We start from the raw sequence: 21,074 nt of genomic DNA, 5'->3' as shown, positions 1-21,074 counted from the left end.
CCTGTCACAGACACATTCCCCAAATCGGCCTCTTTATGCCCTTTTGAGATACCAAGCTCTAGCTAGGCACCTCTTCTTCATATGTCTGAGCCCTAGCTCCAAGAGGATCCTTTTAAGAACTCCTAAATTATCAAAAACAGAGCCCCAAGCTACTAAATTTTAATGATCTCAACCTCTTTTGATTGTTCTCAGAGTTCCAGGGATGGCAGCTATTTATTGCCGTTATTAATACTACCTCTTGTAATACAATAATGTTCTAATTGTCTTTTCAGTGCCCCATTACTTGGTTAACAATTCTAAACAATAAATCCTCTCATTTAAAAAACTGTACAGTTTTGGTTCTTGATTTAGCCAACTGACACAAGATACCAACAAATTATCAGGCATAATAAAACTGCCATGTTAACAAACAGGAGTGTCTGAGAGTCACAAATGCCAATTCTCTCCAAATTATTCTATAAACTGAATGCAATCCTCATCAAAATTTCAACAGGGTTTTCCAGAGCTTAAAAGAACAAAGAACTGAGAACCGCTAAGATAATTTCCTAGTAGAATAACATCAATAATACCAAGATTCAAATATAGATATCAAGTTGTCTTATAAAAATATTATAGCTAAGAGTACAATAAATATTTAGACTGCTAAAATATTCATGTAGGGATAAAGAGGAGAGCCAGTAGAAAACAACAGACTATAACTAATACATGACTAATGTGGCATGTATACATAGCAGGGAAATATTAATAAACAAAATCAACTATTTGCTGATCAACTGATAATTGCCTATCATATTCTACCTACAAATTCAATTACATAAGGACTAAAGACCCAAATGCCGAAGTTTAGAATTAAACATTGGAATATATCTTCATGACCATGAAGTAAGGATATCTTAAATAAGATTAAAAAAAGCATAATCTCTAAAGGCTACATAACTATATGGGGTGGGGAGGTGGGGTGGTGTGGAGAAGGGTGGATGGACTACATTTCTCAGTCCCCTTTATAATAAGATGGGGCCACATGAGTAAGATTCACTCACTAATACACAAGCAAAAATGGGGTAACCGACTTCTGAACAGTCACGTATCTTTTCTCTATCCCTTCCTTCCTCCTTACTGCCACTGAGCACTTATCCACCTTATCTTGAGGAATCATCTATGAAGATGAAGCTTTATACTGTAGTTGACAGAGCAGTAAGACAAAGGATCCTAAATCATTGAAAGTGAAAGTGAAGTCGCTCAGTCATGTCCGACTCTTTGCAACCCCAAGGACTGTAGCCTGCCAGGCTGCTTCGTTTTTGAGATTCTCCAGGCAAGAATACTGGAGTGGGTTGCCATTTCCTTCTTCAAGGGATCTTGCCGACCCAGGGATCAAACCCGGGTCTCCGGCATTGTAGACAGATGCTTTACCATCTGAGCCACCAGGGAAGCTACCCAAATCAGTCCTAAACTGTTTATCTCTGCACTTGATTTCAGGAAACAGAGATAAATTCTCTCTTGCTTAAGCTGTTGCATACTAGATTTTCTGTTCTGCACAGCCAAACCAAAACCTGATAATAAAAACTGTTGTGATATACGCTCAAAATGCTAAAATAATACAAAAGAAGGTAATCAGTTTTTGTCTAATTAGCATCAGGAAAGGCATCAGAAAAGAAATAATTACAGATTTAAATCATAATTTGAATGATACAGAGTCTGTCAAAGAGAAAAACACATAAAGGAGTGGTTTCTCACTACAGTCAAGAGGAACAGCAAGTACAAATATCATGAAAGATAATAATGAATATGTCAAAATAGCCCACACATCTTTTAGGTGAACACTGGTAGCAATGAAAATAACTGCTATCATTTACTGAACACTGAAAATGTAGCAGATTATCTCAAATAATCCTCACAATACTGTGAAAGGATACAAATTTTATGACAAGTTTAGAAAGTAGCACTTACTTGCAGGTAGATTTCCCAAGGAGTACTAGAATGTAGCTGTGCTGGGCTTCAAACCTAAGTAGTACCACTTAACAACTATGCCAAAATTCCAGGATGATGAGCACATGCCTATGAAGACTCATTAAAACTGTGCCATATTCACACCACTTCAACTATCAGTCAGTCAGTTCAGTCGCTCAGTCGTGTCCGACTCTTTGCGACCCTATGAATCGCAGCACGCCAGGCCTCCCTGTCCATCACCAACTCCCGGAGTTCACTCAGACTCACGTCCATCAAGTCAGTGATGCCATCCAGCCATCTCATCCTCTGTCGTCCCCTTCTCCTCCTGCCCCCAATCCCTCCCAGCATCAGAGTCTTTTCCAATGAGTCAACTCTTCGCATGAGGTGAGATTCAGCTGATTCAACTACACTTCAATTTAAAAAATAACATTTTTAAAAGACGTTAAAAAAAAAAAACTGTGCCAAATCACTGTATCTTTTGAAGTTAATTTATGATTTTCCTATATTTGCAGTTCAATGTGCTTTTTCCCCCTAACTCTTGCTTTTAACACACTCAACATGTTACCTTAAATGATAAGAGCAAGAAAAGTAAAAGGAAAATGCTGAGCAAAGGTGTCTATTTTATGCAAAAACTAAACAACTGACAACTGCAAAAGAAGAAAGGAGACTTGGGATTTCCTTAAACTCGTATAATACTCAAAACTATTGCTAGAGACTATGTTTTTCTTTATGGTCAACTGAATAAATTATGAACTGTATACTCACCACACTGAAGTCAAGGTTGTTTTCAATCCATTTTTGCCCATCTCGGAATTCATCATGAAGTCCCATGATATAAAGGGTATCCAAAGCATCTACTATAGTAGCACCCATTTGTGAAGTTCCTATATTTAGAGAAAAATGTCATTAAAAAGATACCCCTCGTACAAGACTTATTTTCATTTTTCATATATATAGAAAGTAAACCAAAGTAGGAATATAGGGATTAAAAAAATATCCAACATCGTCTACTTTTCCATTAGAATAGACAATATACATTGTTTAAAACATTCTTCTAAGGAGACACATTGATAACTAATAGGAAGATAAAGGAAAACTAAAACTGTAATTCTTCTTAATTTTCTTCCTGGTTCAGAAAATGAAATCTCTCTGTTTAACTGAGATAGATTAAAAAAAAAAAAAAAAGGATTAATTTAAGAAATGGTGAGGGTGGTTCAAGATAGTAAGCTAAGTCATAAGACAACCATGAACCATGGTCTTTTGATCCAAATTCATAGAAAGGGCAAAAAATATACTTAAAATAATAATAAAAGTAAAACAAGGCTATATAACTGTAGTGGAACTATAAAGTATAATAATCCTTAACAATCAAAAAGCAGATAGAACATATTTTAAAAGAAGGAAGTCATAAAATTTGAGTAGAGAAAATCAAAGTACTAAGATCTGCCTATCTTCAAAAAGAGATCATCTTGATCTTCAAGAAAATGTTTCAGGGAGGGAGGAATTAATTGAACAAAACTAGCCTAACTGATACCAAAACCAGATACTGGACACACAAGAAAATAGAACAGGCCCATTTTACTAATGAATATAACTGCAAAAACCCTGAATAAGATACTAGTAAGACAAATCTAGTAGCACAGTAAAAGAATAAATAACAGGAGCAACTGGGTCCTACCTAGCCCCAGGAATGAAATTATTATTTCTACCTTCTGAGAATGAAAATCACCCACACAGCTTACTGCCTATATTAACATAACTTTATTATTACACTGTCTTCATTAATGAGTTTATTCTTACAGGAAACATACTCAGAAAGACAGAAGTTACAAAATGAGTTTATTGTTCATTCCAGAAACTTCTTCAAAGATCCATCAACTCTTTAACAGAAAGTATCAAATGATGGCTAACACTTCAAAACTCTAAACCTCTTTCCTTTAAATTCTCTGATCATGTTGTTGTTGTTTAGTTGCTAAGTCATGTCTGACTCTTTTGGAATCCTATGAATGGTAGCCCACCAGGCTCCTCTATCCATGGAGTTTCCCAGGCAAGAAATACTGAAGTGGATTGCCATTTCCATCTCCAGGGGATCTTCCAGGGATCGAACTCACATCTCCTGAATTAGCAGGTGGATTCTTTCGCACTGAGCTACTAGGTAAGCGCATAACATAATGATCCTTTCACAATCATAACCAAGATATAATCAACCATAATCCACCAATTGAAGGGCCCTTACTAAGCAAGACTTAAAATCTCAATATATATCTCAACTTTGTCCTTCCCTGTCTAACAGGCTACTGAGGTTCTGCTGAGGGAGGGCTCTCCCTTACCATGGTAAACATTATCCTCAGCTAGGGATTCTCTGATAGTTCAGTTGGTAAAGAATCTGCCTGCAATGCAGGAGACTCCGGTTTGATTCCTGTGTCAGGAAGATCGGCTGGAGAAGGCTACCCACTCCAGTATTCTTGGGCTTCCCTTGTGGCTAAGCTGGTAAAGAATCCGCCTGCAATGTAGGAGACCTAGGTTCAATCCCTGAGTTGGGAAGATCCCCTGGAGAAGGGAAAGGCTACCCACTCCAGTATTCTGGCCTAGAGGATTCCATGGGCTGTATAGTTCATGGGATCACAAAGAGTCAGACACGACTGAGCAACTTTCACTTTGTCTTATCAACAAGTTACCTTGGTGATATTTTAGGAATCTATATTCAATACTACTTAGGTTCACTGTTGTTACTGTTTAATCATTCATCATGTCTTAACTCTTTTGCAACCCCATGGAATGTAGCCTGTCAGGCTTGTCTATCCACGGGATTTTACAGGCATGGATTCTAGAATGGGTTGCTATTTCCTTCTCCAGAGGATCTTCCAGATTCAAAGATCAAATTCGCATCTCCTTCGTTGGCAGACAGATTATTTAACACTGAGCCACTAGGTTCAGGCAGATTCTTTACCACTGAAGACTATTTAGGTTCACATCTTCCATTTAATATTCATTCTATCTGTTTATTTATTTTGGCCACACGGAACTGCATGTGGAACTTCTCTAAACAGGAATCGAACCCATGCCCCCTGAGCAGAAGCTCAAACTCTTAGCCACTGGACTACCAGGGAAGCCCTTTATTTTCCTTCTTAATTCCATACTTTTTTCCCCAAATGTTTTCCTATGATGGTTTAAAGCTATACAAGTTTTTCTTATAATGCTTATTTTTAACTTACATCACACTTTCTTGCTCATGTGCTCCTAATTATTTCTTCAACTTACCAAGAAGGATATCTTTCTACTAACAAAATGAGTATTCCACCACACTCTTGATAAATTCCTTGGTCTGCTCCCCACTCAGTTCCCTTCATGTTAATATCAACTATAACATTTGTTCTGGGTTATTACATACATACTTTCCATTTCTTTTTTGTTCCTCAGTTTCCTATTAAGATAACAAAAATGTTATCAAGCCATTTAATCACCCATATATCACTCTCTCTTGCATAATCTTTGGCCACCTGATGCGTAGAACTGACTCATTGGAAAAGACCCTGATGCTGGGAAAGATTGAAGGTGGGAGGAAAAAGGGATGACAGAGGATGAGATGGTTGGATGGCATCACCAACTTGATGGACATGAGTTTGAGCAGGTTCCGGGAGTTGGTGATAGACAGGGAAGCCTGGTGTGCTGCAATCCATGGGGTCGCAAAGAGATGAACACGACTGAGCAACTGAACTGACTGACATGCATAATCACTTGAATCAAATATGTGTCTCTTTTTAGTATTTTGTCCACAATATATATCATGCATATTTTAAATCCTTAGGAATCTCTGTTTTTGTTCTTATTTCAACTTTTATAGGTAGCTATGCTCAGTTCTCTAGTTATTTATTTAGTCCTGTAAGTACATGTTCCTCTAAGGTGTTGACTATTCTGAAATGGAAAAAGGCCTGATCCACATATCTGTACTGATTTTGGTTGGTTCCACAAGGAGAGGTTTGTGCCACAGGCTAAGCAACACAAAAAAGTGAAAGGCAAAATTGAAATTACTGGCTATCACTATGACTGTTCACCTAGACAACTGAAGATTTCAATTGGAAAAAATTAAAGAGTCTAAAACTACTCTTGGGTTAAATAAAAATTAAAGTACGACACTACAGAAGATATAAAACATTAATAAAGATTTATTATGAGAACATAGGAATCAATCAGTTCTGAGGAAAACTCATAACTTGAAAATTTTGTACTATTTAATAAGAACAAATGAAAACAACTGCACTCTGTTCTACTAACAAAATAAGAAAAAGAACAATAAACGTGAGCAACAAAGTAGAAGAATCAGAAAAGCTAAAGGTAGAAGTAAATGAATTACATGCTTATACATGTACCACAAATATTTTCTCCAATTCTGGGGCTTGCTTTTTCATTCCTTAATGTCTTTTGGAGAACAGAGATTTTTAATTTTTAATTTTCATGAAGTCCAATTTATCAATTTTTTTTCTTTAATGGTTTATTCCTTTTGTATTCTTAAAACTCTTCAGTTCAGTTCAGTTCAGTTGCTCAGTCGTGTCCAACTCTTTGCAACCCCATGAGTTGCAGCACGCCAGGCCTCCTTGTCCATCACCAACTCCCGGAGTTCACTCAGATTCACGTCCATCAAGTCAGTGATGCCACCCAGCCATCTCATCCTCTGTTGTCCCCTTCTCCTCCTGCCCCCAATCCCTCCCAGCATCAGAGTCTTTTCCAATGAGTCAACTCTTCACATGAGGTGGCCGAAGTACTGGAGTTTCAGCTTTAGCATCATTCCTTCCAAAGAAAACCCAGGGCTGATCTCCTTCAGAATGGACTGGTTGGATCTCCTTGCAGTCCAAGAGACTCTCAAGAGTCTTCTCCAAAACCACAGCTCAAAAGCATCAATTCTTCAGCGCTCAGCCTTCTTCACAGTCCAACTCTCACATCCATACATGACCACTGGAAAAACCATAGCCTTGACTTAAAACTCTTAGCTCACCTCAAAGTCACAAAGATTTTCTCAAATGGTTTTTACTGGAAATTTTATACTTTTAGTTTTTATGTTTAGATTTATGATCCATTTCAAGTTCATTTTTGTACAGTGTTGAAGAGTCAACGTTTTTGTTTTTTTTCTGTAGAAGTATATTACTGACCCAGCACCACTTATTACAAAGACTTTCCTGTAACCCATTGAAAGCATCTTTGTTGAAAATCAATTAAAAATGTATGTGTAGCTCTATTTCTACTCTTTTCCAATGATTTCAATGTCTATCTTTACACTAACAACTGTACTGTCCTCATTACTGAAGCTCCACAGTAAATCTAGAATCAAGTAGCATAAGTCCTTCAACTTTGTTCTTTTTGAAAACTATTTTGATTGTTGTACATGCTTTGAGTTTTCATAGAGATTTTAGAATCAGCCTATCAATTTTTACGGAGAAGTCATTTTTACTTGGATTCCTTTAAATCTAAAGACGGATTTCAAGGGAACTGACATCTCAACAATATTGAGTATTCCAACTCATAAACATGGCACGTCTCTCATTTAAGTTATTTCAATTTCTCTCAACAATCAGTTTTCAGTGTACAGACTGTGCACATAGTATGTTAAATTCATCCACATGCATTTCATGTTTTTATGCTACTGCAAATGATAGTATTTTTATTTTATTTATAACTGTTTACTGCTAGTATTAAGAAATATAATTTACTTTGTATATTCAACTCCTATCCAATGGCCTTACTACTAAATTTGTTTTCATTCTAGTATTTTATTGTTATTGCTTGACAGATTCCCTAGTATTTTCTTCGTGAGCAATCATATTGACTACAAATAAAGACAGTTGTACTTCTTCGTTAATAACCTTTGTACTTGTCTGTCTTTTTCTTACTTTAGTGCACTGGCCAGGGCTCCTTGCGTAACGTTACATAGAAGCTGGAGAGTAGAGACATCTTTGCCTAGTTCACAGTTTTCAGAGAGAGTATCTAGTCTCTCAACATTAAGTATGTGGGGATTCTTTTTCTATTTGTTTGGTTTTGAGTATGTGTCAGGGGAGTGAGGGTAGGTGTGTTTTAATGCTGTTTATCAGGCTAAGAAAGTTCCCGTATAGTTCCAGTTTGCTGAGAGTTTTTATTATGCTTTTATTATGGATGGATGTTGAGTGTTGTTAAATGCTTTTTTAATACCCACTGAGATGATCATATAATTTTCCTCTTTTAGTTTCTTAATATCTTCAATTATATTGACCAAGTTCCAAATGTTAAACCAACCATGCATTCCTAGGATAAATCCCACTTGGTCATGAGGTGTTACTCTTTTTACATATTGCTGAGTAAGATTTACTAAAATAAATCTACTCTGGTCAAAGATTTTTAGGTCCATGTTCATAAAGGAACCATGGTTTATGAACATGGTTCATAAAGGAACCATGAGGAACACTGGTTTATAAGTTTCTTTTTACTGTAATACCATTGTCTGGTTTTGGTATTAGAGATTTGGTGGTGGCACCAAGGAAATACATACATTAGGTGTAAATACCTAACAAGAGCACTTCAAAATATATAAAGTAAAAGCTGACAGAACTGAAAGGAACAAGAAACAAATCCAATACAGAGTTGGGAACTTCAACACCCCTCACCTAGTAATTAATAAAACTACTAGATAAAAAATCAGCAAGGACAGAGGAAGCCTGAACAAACCCATAAACCAATGAGATCCAACTGACATTAACAGAACATTCTACACCCAATAACAGTCACTACATATGTACACATTCTATTCAAGCATAAATGGAACATTCACCAAGACAGGCCATATTCTGAGTCAAAAGGTAATTCTTAAATAACTTAAAAGACTTAAAGAATTGTAATCACACAAAGTATATTCTCTGACTATGAGTACGTGTGTGTGCTCAGACTCTCGGTCACTTCTGACATTTTGCAACCCCATGGACTATATATAGCCTGTCAAGCTCCTCTGTCTGTGGAATTTTCCCAGCAAGAATACCAGAGTGGGTTGCCATTTCCTTCTCCAGGGGATCTTCTTGACCCAGGGAATGAGCCTGTGTCTCGTGCATTGGCAGGTGGATTCTTTACCACTGCACCATTTGGGAAGTCCATTCTTTGACCATGATGGAATTAAATTAGAAGTCAATAACCGAAAGACAAAAGAAGAATCTCTAAGCATTTAGAAATTAAACAACTTAAGGTAAGTTTTTAAACATACTGAATTGAGTAAAAATGAAAATACAATATATCAAAATCTTTCAGATGCAACTAAAGCAGCACTTAGCAGAAAACTATTTGGCACTAAATGCTTACATTGGAAAAGAGGATCTCAAATCTATAATCTAGGGTTCTAGTTCAAGAAACTAGAAAAGCAAGAACAAAAGCAACCCAAATCATGCAGAAGAGTAGAAATAACAAAGAACAGAAATCAAAGAAAATTAAAACATAAAGGAAACATAAGAAGATCAATGAAACCGAAAGCTACTTCTTTGAAAATATCGATGAAATTGATAAAACTTTTAGCAAGACTGACAAAGGAAAAAAAAACCATAAATTACTAATATTAGGAATAAACGGGGATTGTAACTACAGCTACCATAGATATAAAAAAGATAGTATTACTCCAAACAACTCTATGCACATAAAATCAATGGCTTAGATGAAACAGACCAATTCCTCAAAACCATCAATTACCAAAACTAACCTAAGGCGAAACAGATATTGAATGGCCCTTATAGTGATGTGAAATAAGAAACTGAAATTGTAGAAGCTGTAGTTGAAAATCTCCCAGAAAAAAAAGCTCCACATGCAGATGGTTTCACTGGCAAAGTATATTCAAAACTTAAGAAAGACTATCAAATCAACAGTATAGAAAAATGAAGAGCAGAGAAAACTTCCAAATTCATTTGATTACACTGATACCAAAACAGAAAAAAGATAGTACAAGAAAAACACAAAACAATATCCTTCCCTAAATGTGAATGCAAAATCCCCAACAAAATATTATAAATAATTAGCAAGTTAGAAATAAAAAGAATTTATACATACCTGGAAGATAAAAGGCACATTTCAAAAACGCACTGTAAAAACAAACAATATTCTTTTCCAAATCAAAATTCTTTCAAATGTAAGAAGAATTATCCCTAACAAAAATCTTTCAATTCTCCAAAGTATCTAAGTAAACCTAATTCATCCTGACTTAATCACTGTTGGAAGAATTATTATCAGTGGTAACCTATGTCCAGCAACATTTTCCTGTTCCCCACTCACAAGGTCCAGCACTGAGCCCTAACTAGACAAAATCAAACCAAACTATCTAAGATGTCAATCTGAAGATATAAACACACAGAGGAAAACAGAGGAAAGAGATAAAGAAAAAAGCTTAACTGGAATCAGATCTACTCTAGAACATCACTGATCTCATTTAATTTCTTTTTTAGTTTAAGCCATTATGAAATGAATTTTCTGTTATCTGTACAAAAAGAAACCTTGATGCCAAACAAGTACAAACTAGGCAGAAGTCATGATTTCAGTTACCATAAAAAAGAATGTTTTAATAATCAAGGCTAAGAAAAAGAAAATGGACACATTTTAAACTTCCTTATAATCTAGAATATCATGAAAAGTGAAAAGGAAAAGTGTTGGTCACACTCGTGCCCGACTCTTCACAGCCCCATGGACAGTAGCCCATCAGGCTTTTCTGCTGATGGAATTCTCCAGGCAAGAATACTGGAGCAAGTAGCCATTTCCTTCTCCAGGGAACCTTCCCAACCCAGGGATCAAACACACATCTCCTGCACTGCAGGCAGATTCTTTACCATCTAAGCCACCAAGACGGTTCAATTCCTGCCTATATGCTCCTATAGTAATAGGTTAAGATTTTTAAAGTTTCTTCCAACTTTTACGATTCTAATTTTACAAAGGCATATGGAATCTGGGATGTCAAGTGAGACACTATGATCCTTCCCTTAGAAGGATCTTCAACAAAAAAGCTAAAAACAGAGTTAAAAAAAAAAAAATCCCAAATAATACTCACTAGCAAAAAATGAGAATTAGAAAAAGAACAAAGTAGAAAAAAGTCAAACTCTTTTTAATCCTTTGGTAAACCAAATTCATAACTAAAACTATCAGACAAAACAAACAATAAAGGATTCATTCCCACTTAGTTTATTCCACTGGAAGAAAAACGTAACCCCTCAAATATTTTTCTAAAAGTACCAATATAAGCACCTACTTTTGACTACTGAAAATAATATAGATTGCATTTTCATTTTTTCTACCTTCTCAGTACCATTTTGTCATAATAGATTTTCCCATGTGCTAGTATCTTATTTTTTTTTGTCTTTAAAGTTAGCTGAAGCAGAATTAGAAGCATGAACTTCAGCATGAAGTTGCCTATAATCAAACTCTGGCTCCATTATTTACTAGCTGTACAGCCTTAAGTTAGTTAACCCTAATTGTGCTTCAGTTTCCTCCTCTGTAAAATGGGAATAATAATAATAGTACCTGCCTCATAGTGTTCTGAGTACTAAATAAGCCCACTCACATAAATCACTTGTATCAGTCCTTGGTATATAGTATGTTTATTATTCTGCTCAGCTTACCATAACAAAACACCATCCACTACAGGGCTTAAACAACAAAAATTTCTTTTCTCACAGTTCTGGAGGTTAGAAACCAAGAGAAAGCTTCCAATCTTTAAAGGAACAGCTTCCTCTTGGCTTGATTTTCACCTTCTTGCTATAACATACCCATTTAGCCTTTTCTTAGGAGAAGGCAATGGCACCCCACTCCAGTACTCTTGCCTGGAAAATCCTATGGATGGAGGAGCCTGGTAGGCTGCAGTCCATGGGGTCGCTAAGAGTCAGACATGACTGAGCGACTTCACTTTCACCTTTCACTTTCATGCACTAGAGAAGGAAATGGCAACCCACTCCAGTGTTCTTGCCTGGAGAATCCCAAGGACCGGGGAGCCTGGTGGGCTGCCGTCTATGGGGTTGCACAGAGTCGGACACGACTGAAGTGACTTAGCAGTAGCAGCCTTTTCTTAGTGTATGTGCAGTGGGAGAAAAGAGCTTGGGTGCTTCTTCATATTCTTTAAGGGTTCCATTCCTTTCTGATTAAGGCCCCTAGTTTAATCTTAATTACCTCCTAAACACTCTATCTCCAAATACAGTCACATTGGGAGGTAGAGCTGCAATATGTGAATTTATGGGGCACAAGATTCAGCCTACAGGAGTATGCACTGTATAAATACTATTGATGCTGCCACTAGTAATGTGTATGTAAATATTGTTACTAGTAATGTGTATATAACATACACATATACAAAGGAAAATACAGTTTTATTCACAAACCCAATTACAGAATCTCTAAAGCAAATAACTGACCTCATACCTCAATGAAAAGGTAAAAAATTTATTGGAAAACACTTAACTGATACTCATTACAAGATGATCCCTCAGAAATAGCAAACCAAAACTGACAAAATCTTCCTTCTGTACCAAGTGAAAAGACTAATTTTGTAAAGTCACCCTTTCCAACTCTCCTCTGTTCATGGGATTTTCCAGGCAAGAATACTGGAGTGGGTTGCCATTTCTTTCTTCATTTCCAACTCTAGGCTCCTTTAATTTCTATGATCTCACAAATAACTTTGTTTATCCAGTAAACCAGTTTAAGTGCTCCTAATGACCAGTCAGTAAGAACTCACCTGACAATAATCTCAATCTGTCATTGCCCTGGTCATCATTTACCAACCTAACCAAATAGTGACTACAAAGGTCACTTGTGAAGAAGTCTGACAAAAAGTACCACAAATTAAAACCACTTTTCATAAGGGAATTCCCTGTTGGCCCAGTAGTTAGGACTCCAAACTTTCACTAACATGGGCCTGGGTTCTATCCTTGGTCAGGGGACTAAAATCCTCCAAGCCACATGGCGTGCAGCACAGCCATAAATAAATAAATAGCAAAACCTCTTTCATAAAAATGCTATTTTTAAAAACAGAAAACATTAAGTCAAAACTTACCCATTAGGATTTTAACAAAATCACATTCATTTAAGAAGGAAATGGGCTTGTCTGCTGGCTCAGATGGTAAAGAATCTGCCTGAAATGTGGGAAACCTGGGTTTGATCCATGGCTCAGGAAGATTGCCTGGAGAAGGGCATGGCTACCCACTCCGGTATTCTTGCCTGAAGAATTCCATGGAGAGACCGGCAAACTATATAGTCCATGAGATCGCAAAGAGTTTGACACAACAGAGCAACTAACACTTTCAGACTTTAAAAAAGAGACAGCCATTCTGCTCACTAAATGAATTATACTGACTCATAAAGAATAAAATTTTAAGAAGTTACCTGAAAGCTCATTTATCTTTAAATTCCGCAAACAATCATACCTTACAGTAACTGATTAAGTAAATTAAGTTATTGATTACAGTCATGATTAAGTAAAACAAATGTATGTTTTTTACGTACTACATTGCCTAGAACCATACTATTTGATTAAGTCTTACTTACTATATTAGATGTTCTGAGAAATACGATTTAAAAAACTAAACAGAAAATTAACATCCAACTCATTTTCAAAGGGCTCAGAGTTTACCACTGAGTTTAATACAAATGGATGGTTAGTTGCAGAGAGGATCTAATTTTAATTAATCATTAAATATCTTCTACTGTGCTAATGTCTCACTGTTGCCTCCACAAAGCAATAGTAACTCTTAATTCTATAACCTCTACTAAGGAAATAAACTATACTTCATTAAGTGATAGATGCTAAATTAAATGTCATATGTGAGATCTCTGGTGTCTTTCATTACCTAAAGAAAATTTTTTCCACTATTTCTCCATCCCAACATCTCTCAAACCCAGGAGAAATTATCTTTTTTAGTCATTTTCTTTTTTGACAGGAAACAATCAAGCATTGAAAAAAATATGAGATATCACTGCACAGGAAAAATTCTTCCACAGTCACAATAAAAAAATAGTTATTACTGTGGTGTTGCATTACAATTAGTGAAGATGACTGCACTGCATGTGACTGACAAATGTGCTTTCTGATTCCATTAGTATTTTCTTGCCTTCACCTACTGCTATTTAAAAGATACCCATCACATCAAGAAGCACCTATAATGAGAGAAAGATGTGAAGACTCTAAAGAACAACTTGGTAATTTTTAAGACTTATTCTTGGGTTAAGTAAAAGTTGTTAAAGTAGTGAACACTCTTTTAAACTAAGACACTTAACAAGTGAACTGAACTCAAGTGAGGTAGAAAGTTATTAAATTCAAGTTAAATAAAAAGCTCTTCCCCAAACCTTCATCCACACACACACTGTCAATTTCTCCCTTGGAACTGTGAATATACTGCACATTTATTCAATTTACCAACTGAATCACCTTGGGCATGTTACTTTTTTTTTTAAACATACATAGCTAACACTACTGGAATTTCCTATCCTTTTCCTCCTCTGTAATGTGTCGAGTATCAGAATTGGGACTATGTTGAAGAAAAAGAATTACAAATAGGTAAGTACATTTCTTACACTAAAGAAAAACAATGCAGAAAATGCTTCAAAGTACAAATAAATGACTAAAACATCTGTATGCAAATACAAAATTTATCACATATCTGTGATAACTAAATCTTGAGTGAAACTTGCAAAAAACTACACCTTGCTTCAAATTACAGTTCCATAGAAATACAGTTGTTACTGTTGTTTAGTCACTTAAATTGTGTCTGACTCTTTTGTGACCCCATGGACTGACGCCCATGAGAAATAAAGAAGTCCTCCCCTTATCTCAAGGTGCCCAGATACCTGGAACCCTGGAGAGTACCAAACTCTACATGTTTTTTTCCTATACATACATATGTATAATCAAGTTTAATTTATAAATTAGGCACAGTATGAGATTGACAATAACTAATAATAAAATAGAATAATTATAATAATTTACTGCAATAAACATTATGTAGATGTGGTCTCTCTCTCTTCCTTAAAAGATCTTACTATACAAATGTTAAGGCTTTTACATCTTAACTAAGCACTTAATTGCACTACAGCTATAACCTGTGCAATCTGAAGCACAATACTAAAACTAGCACAAATTTCCTTCCTCACAATTTCATGATTAGAATATTTATCCTTATCTGAGATCTTAACCTCAGCATACAGTCCTTATTAAGTGAAGAACTTTCATCTTTTCACTTAAAGAAAGTACTTTACAGTTTCTCTTTGGCAAATCCAAATTGCTGGCATCACTACTCTTGTGTTGTGGGCCTATTATTAAGTAAAATAAGGACTACCTGAACACAAGCACTGTGCTATCTCCACAGCTGATCTGATAACCCAGAGGCCAACTAAGAGGATACACTGGACAAACAGATGGCTCATACCATAGGCTGGAAAAGGCACAACATTTAAATTTATGAATTATTTCTGAAAATTTCCATTTAATATTTTCAGACTGAGATTGACTATAAGTAAATGAAATAGAAAGAAAACAAAAGCTCAGATAAGCGGGGACTACTGTACTCAGGTTTTAGAAAGTAACTAAAAAGTTAGATCCTATTTTTAAAATGAAGGTAGAAAATGAAAACAGTAAAAAATAACCTTACCAAATATATTAGTGGAGTGTCCTTTCCTTGCAATAGGTCTGAGTTCATTATGCCCCCATCCATATATCCTGTAATTATCCCAGGCATGTTTCATCATCTGAGAAAAGAAAAATTATAACCCATCAATTTACATTTTTCACAGACTGTTATCCTTATATTTCATGCAATTTAAAGATTCTATTACTATATCCTTACACATTCTCCTGTATCTCCTACATTAGTATATTATTCTGTTAACATTGGTATCAATGTGAAAACATATATAATTATGTTTAACTTAAGTCTACACAACAGAATAAAAAATTAGGTGTAATAAAGAAGCTTTTTATCAAGGAGTAAAGTGTCTATTTGGCATTCTTTCCTTTTAGGAACTGCCAATCCTTTCAGAAACAGTTCCCCTTCCCTTGCTGTGACCATCACAGAGGTGTCAAAAATGGGCGCTGACTCCACAATCAATGAACACAGCCTGGCTAGAGTATCCCTAATCTTTAGACCAAAGATCAGCAAACTCTTCCTATAAAGTAAGCATTTTAGACTTTGAAGTCTATACGGTATATGAGCTAACCACTAAACTCAGCTATTGCAGCAAAAAGCAGCCCTGGACAATATGCAAACAAATGAGCATGACTAGTAAAAACAGGAAGCAGGCAGAATTTGGCCAGCAGGTTGTAGCCTGCCAATCCTTGACCTACACTAAGTGACTGGGTACATGAGATTCAGTAAAGACAATCAAATCCTTTCACACATATTGCTATAGATACCATGAGACAAAGGACTCTCTTGTTTTGCAATCTCAAGACCTTTGCAATATATAATCCTGGAGCTGATGGGGGCTAACTCTCCCAATATGGAGAAACGAAGTAACAAAAGAAAATAGACAGAGATATATATATCTGTTGACAATAACACCTACAGGGTTGGACTGAGCCAAATTTGAAGCCCTGGGTTAGAACCCCTAAACTAACAAATATTTTTATATCAATTAGTTTGAACTGAGTTTCTTACAACCCAGTGAGTACTAAGCTATACAAGAGCAGAGTATTTAATTAAATATCAGTTGAATTATGTAATAGTAGCTTGTGGTGTATCAAATGTAATACTCATTAAAACATTTCTCAACTTTTTTTTGCAGCCTGCATTACTAAGACATGAAAACTAGGCAAAAATATTACAAGGAAATTAAAAATCAATATATCTTGATTTTTAATCAATTTAAATCAAAAAACAAAGATGCAAAATTCCTTAACAAAAATTAATACATAAAAAGGATACTACACAATGACCATGTGCAATTTAAGTCAGGAATATAAGTGGAATTTAACATTCAAAAACCCATCAATATATTTCACCATGTCAACAAATAAAAGGGAAAAAAAATACAATCATCTTTTAGATGCAGACAAAGCATCTGTAAAATTCAACACCCAGTCATGATTAAAAAAAAAAAAAAAAAACCTCTCAGAAAACTACAAGGCAACATCCTCAACTTACTAAAGGGCATCTTCAAAAAAAAAACCCTACAGCAGCCATCATACGTAATGGCAGAAGACCCTACTTCTAAGGTTGAGAACAAATCAAATACATGCATGCTCACCACTTCTTTTCAATAATGTACTGAAAGTCCTAGCCAGTGCAAAAAAAGAACAAAAGGCATAAAAATCAAAAAAGAAAAAGTACTTCTATTCACAAAGCATATGACTATGTACAAGGAAAACCCTAAGCAATCTTTAAAAGCCAATAAAACTGAAAGACGACTTCAGTAAAAAAGAAATTCAGGTTCAGCAAACTAAAATCACATACATTTCTACATGCTAGTTATGATCAGAAATGGATATTCGAAAACAATTACATCTATAAAACATCAAAAAACATGAAATAGAATACGTGCAAGACGTATACACTAAGACCTACAAAACACCGCTGCTAAGCGAAATTAAAGAAAACCAACAAGGGTCACTTGTTGAACAGTCACTGAACACTTTCTCTCTCACTCAGTACATTTGTAGGGCTTTTCTCCAATATGAGTTCGCTGGTGTTTTCTGAGGTGCATTCTGGCTGAAGGCTCTACCACATTCACTGCATTTATAAGGTTTCACTCCGGTATGAATCCTCTGGTGCTAAATAAGAGATAAGCTGAATGCACTGGTCACAGCAAACACCCTCTTCCAACAACACAAGAGAAGACTCTACACATGGACATCACCAGATGGTCAATACCAAAATCAGATTGATTATATTCTTTGCAGGCAAAGTTGCAGAAGCTCTATACAGTCAGCAAAAACAAGACAGGGGAGCTGACTGTGGCTCAGATCATGAACTTCTTATTGCAAAATTCAGACTTAAATTGAAAAAAAAGGGAAAAAAACTAGACCATTCAGGTATGACCTAAATCAAATATCTTATGATTATATAGTGAAAGAGACAAATAGATTCAGAGGATTAGATCTGATAGACAGAGTGCCTGTAGAACTACAGATAGATGCTCGTGACATTGTACAGGAAGCAGTGATCAAGACCATCCCCAAGAAAAAGAAATGCAAAAGGGCAAAATGGTTGTCTTATGAGGCCTTACAAATAGCTGAGAAAAGAAGAGAAGCTGAAGGAAAAGGAGAAAAGGAAAGATAAACCCATCTGAATGCAGAGTTCCAAAGAATAGCAAGGAGATATAATAAAGCCTTCCTCCATGATTAATGCAAAGAAACAGAGGAAAACAATAGAATGGGGAAGACTAGAGATCTCTTCAAGAAAATCAGAGATACCAAGGGAACTTTTCATGCAAAGATGGGCACCATTAAGAACAGAAATGGTATGGACTTAACAGAAGCAGAAGACATTAAGAAGAGGTGGCAAGAATACACAGCAGAACTATCCAAAAACTATCTTCATGACCCAGATAATCATGGTGGTGTGATCACTCACCTAGAGCCAGACATCCTGGAATGCGAAGTCAAGTGAGCCATAGGAAGCATCACCACAAACAAAGTTTGTGAAGGTGATAGAATTCCAACTGAGCTATTTCAAATTCTAAAAGATGATGCTGTGAAAGTGGTACACTCAATATGCCAGCAAACTTGGAAAACTCAGCAGTGGCCACAGGACTGGAAAACGTTCATCCCAATCCCAAAGAAAGGCAATGCCAAAGAATGTTCAAACTACCGCACAATTGCACTCATCTCACATGCTAGCAAAGTAATGCTCAAAATTCTCCAAGTCAGGCTTCAACAGTATGTGAACTGTGAACTTCCAGATGTTCAAGATGGATTTAGAAAAGACAGAGATCAAATTGCTGAAATTTGTTGGATCATCAAAAAAAGCCCAAGAGTTCCAGAAAAACATCTACTTCTGCTTTACTGACTACACCAAAGCTGACTGGGTGGATCACAATAAACTGGAAAATTCTTCAAGAGATGGGAATACCAGACCACCTGACCTACCTCCTGATAAATCTGTATGCAGCTCAAGAAGCAACAGTTAGAACTGGACATGGAACAATAGACTGGTTTGAAATAGGAAAAGGAGCATGTCAAGGCTATATACTGTCACTCTGCTTATTCAACTTATATGCAGAGTACATCATATGAAATGCCAGGCTGGAAGAAGCACAAGCTGGAATCAAGACTGCTGGGAGAAATATCAATAACCTCAGATATGCAGATGATTCCACCCTTATGGCAGAAAGTGAAGAAGAACTAAAGAGCCTGTTGATGAAAGTGGAAGAAGAGAGTGAAAAGGCTGGCTTAAAACTCAACATTCAGAAAACTAAGATCATGGCATCTGGTCCCATCACTTCATGACAAATAGATGGGGAAATAATGGAAACAGTGAGAAACTTTATTTTTTAGGGCTCCAAAATCACAGTAGATGGTGACTGCAGCCATGAAATTAAAAGATACTTGCTCCTTGTAAGAAAAGCTATGACCAACCTAGACAGCATATTAAAAAGCAGAGACATTTGCCAACAAAAGTCCATTCAGTCAAAGCTATGGTTTTTCCAGTAGTCATGTATGGATGTGATAGCTGGACTATAAAGAAAGCTGAGTACCGAAAAATTGATGCTTTTGAACTGTGGTGTTGGAGAAGACTCTTTACAGTCCCTCGGACTGGAAGGAGATTCAACCAGTCCATCCTAAAGGAAATCGGTCCTGAATATTCATTTGAAGCTGAAACTCCAATACTCTGGCCACCTGATTTGAAGAACTGACTCATCTGAAAAGACCCTGATGTTGGGAAAGAGTGATGGCAGGAGGAAAAGGGAATGACAGAGGATGAGATAGTTGGATGGCGTTACCGACTCAATGGACATTAGTTTGAGCAGGTTCCAGGAGTTGGTGATGGACAGGAAGCCTGGTGTGCTGCAGTTCATGGGGTCGCAAAGAGTTGGACACAACTAAGACAGTGAACTGAACTGAACTAAGTGGATTGATATAACATGCTCAGGTAATGAAAGACTCAGTCTTGCTTTCTTTTTCTTTAATGTTGTCGATGAATTTCAATCAAAATTACAGCAACCTTTTATTTTCACAGAAAAGTTAATTCTATAAAGGCAAAGGACTTAGAATGATGAAACAAATTTAAAAAAAAAAAACAAAGTTGGAGGACCTGATTTCAAAACTTACTATATATAAAAGTTATAGTAATCAACACAGTGTCATATTCTCATTAAGAACAGGCATACAGATTATTGAGTAGAAAGAATAACATCTGATTCTGTCAACCAATTTTGAACAAAACAGTCAAGGTAATTCAATCAAAAAAGGATAATCTTTCAAGAATAATGTTAGAACACTAAAATGTCCACCCTATGAGGAAAAATGAAATACAATCTCTACTTCACATAATAAACAAAAAAAATTAACTCACAATGGATCACAGACTGAAATATCAAAACTAAAACACGCCCATACAAAGACTTATATACAAATGTACATAGGAATTTTATTCCTAACAGTGAAAAACTGGGCCAAATTTTGAACAAATAAATGGTCAATAGGTGAATAAATAAAACAAATCATGGTATATCTATACAGTGGAATAATACTGTATCATTTGAGATTCATGGAATGAATTTCAAAAACATGCTGAACAAAAGCCCAGAAATAAAATATCATATCCTTATGATTCCATTTGATTGAAACTCTATCAAAGACAAATCTAATCTTAAATGACTAAAAGCAGATCAGTAGTTGCCTGGGGCCAAGGAATCGGGTGAACTGACTAAAGAGGGACACAAACGATTTCGAGATGATGGATGTATTCACAGCTACTGCAATTGTTACACCAGTGTGTAAAACTGTCCAAACTCATCAAGCTGAACTCTTAAAATAGACACATTTTACGGTACATAAAATATGTCTCAATAATGTTGAATTTTTAAAAAATCTAATAGCCTGTCCTATCTTCCTCACTTTCTTAACTTTCCCTTTTCCTAAGCCAATTACTTAAACTCTTCCACCTGTTTTTCTATTTACCACTGTATAGTTTACCAGGCAATTTCTTGATTTAAAAAAA

The 21,074-nt window shown here is 35.9% G+C and overlaps 1 protein-coding gene across 2 annotated transcripts in view; it reads right to left on the bottom strand.

The window, feature by feature from the left end:
* The window catches only part of MAN1A2 (mannosidase alpha class 1A member 2), a 157,992-nt gene that overhangs the window by 85,245 nt on the left and 51,673 nt on the right, over positions 1 to 21,074 (bottom strand). For both annotated transcript variants that reach the window (XM_004002381.5, XM_042253114.1), the window contains exons 3-4: positions 15,567 to 15,663; positions 2,713 to 2,831 (exon numbers count right to left, since the gene is read on the bottom strand). In XM_004002381.5, coding sequence (XP_004002430.1) covers positions 2,713 to 2,831; positions 15,567 to 15,663 — 216 coding nt within the window. The remainder of the gene's footprint in view (positions 1 to 2,712; positions 2,832 to 15,566; positions 15,664 to 21,074) is intronic.

The sequence above is a fragment of the Ovis aries genome, chromosome 1, assembly GCF_016772045.2.
Source record: "Ovis aries strain OAR_USU_Benz2616 breed Rambouillet chromosome 1, ARS-UI_Ramb_v3.0, whole genome shotgun sequence".
NCBI lineage: Eukaryota > Metazoa > Chordata > Mammalia > Artiodactyla > Bovidae > Ovis > Ovis aries.
This window is presented reverse-complemented; position numbering and strand designations above follow the sequence as displayed.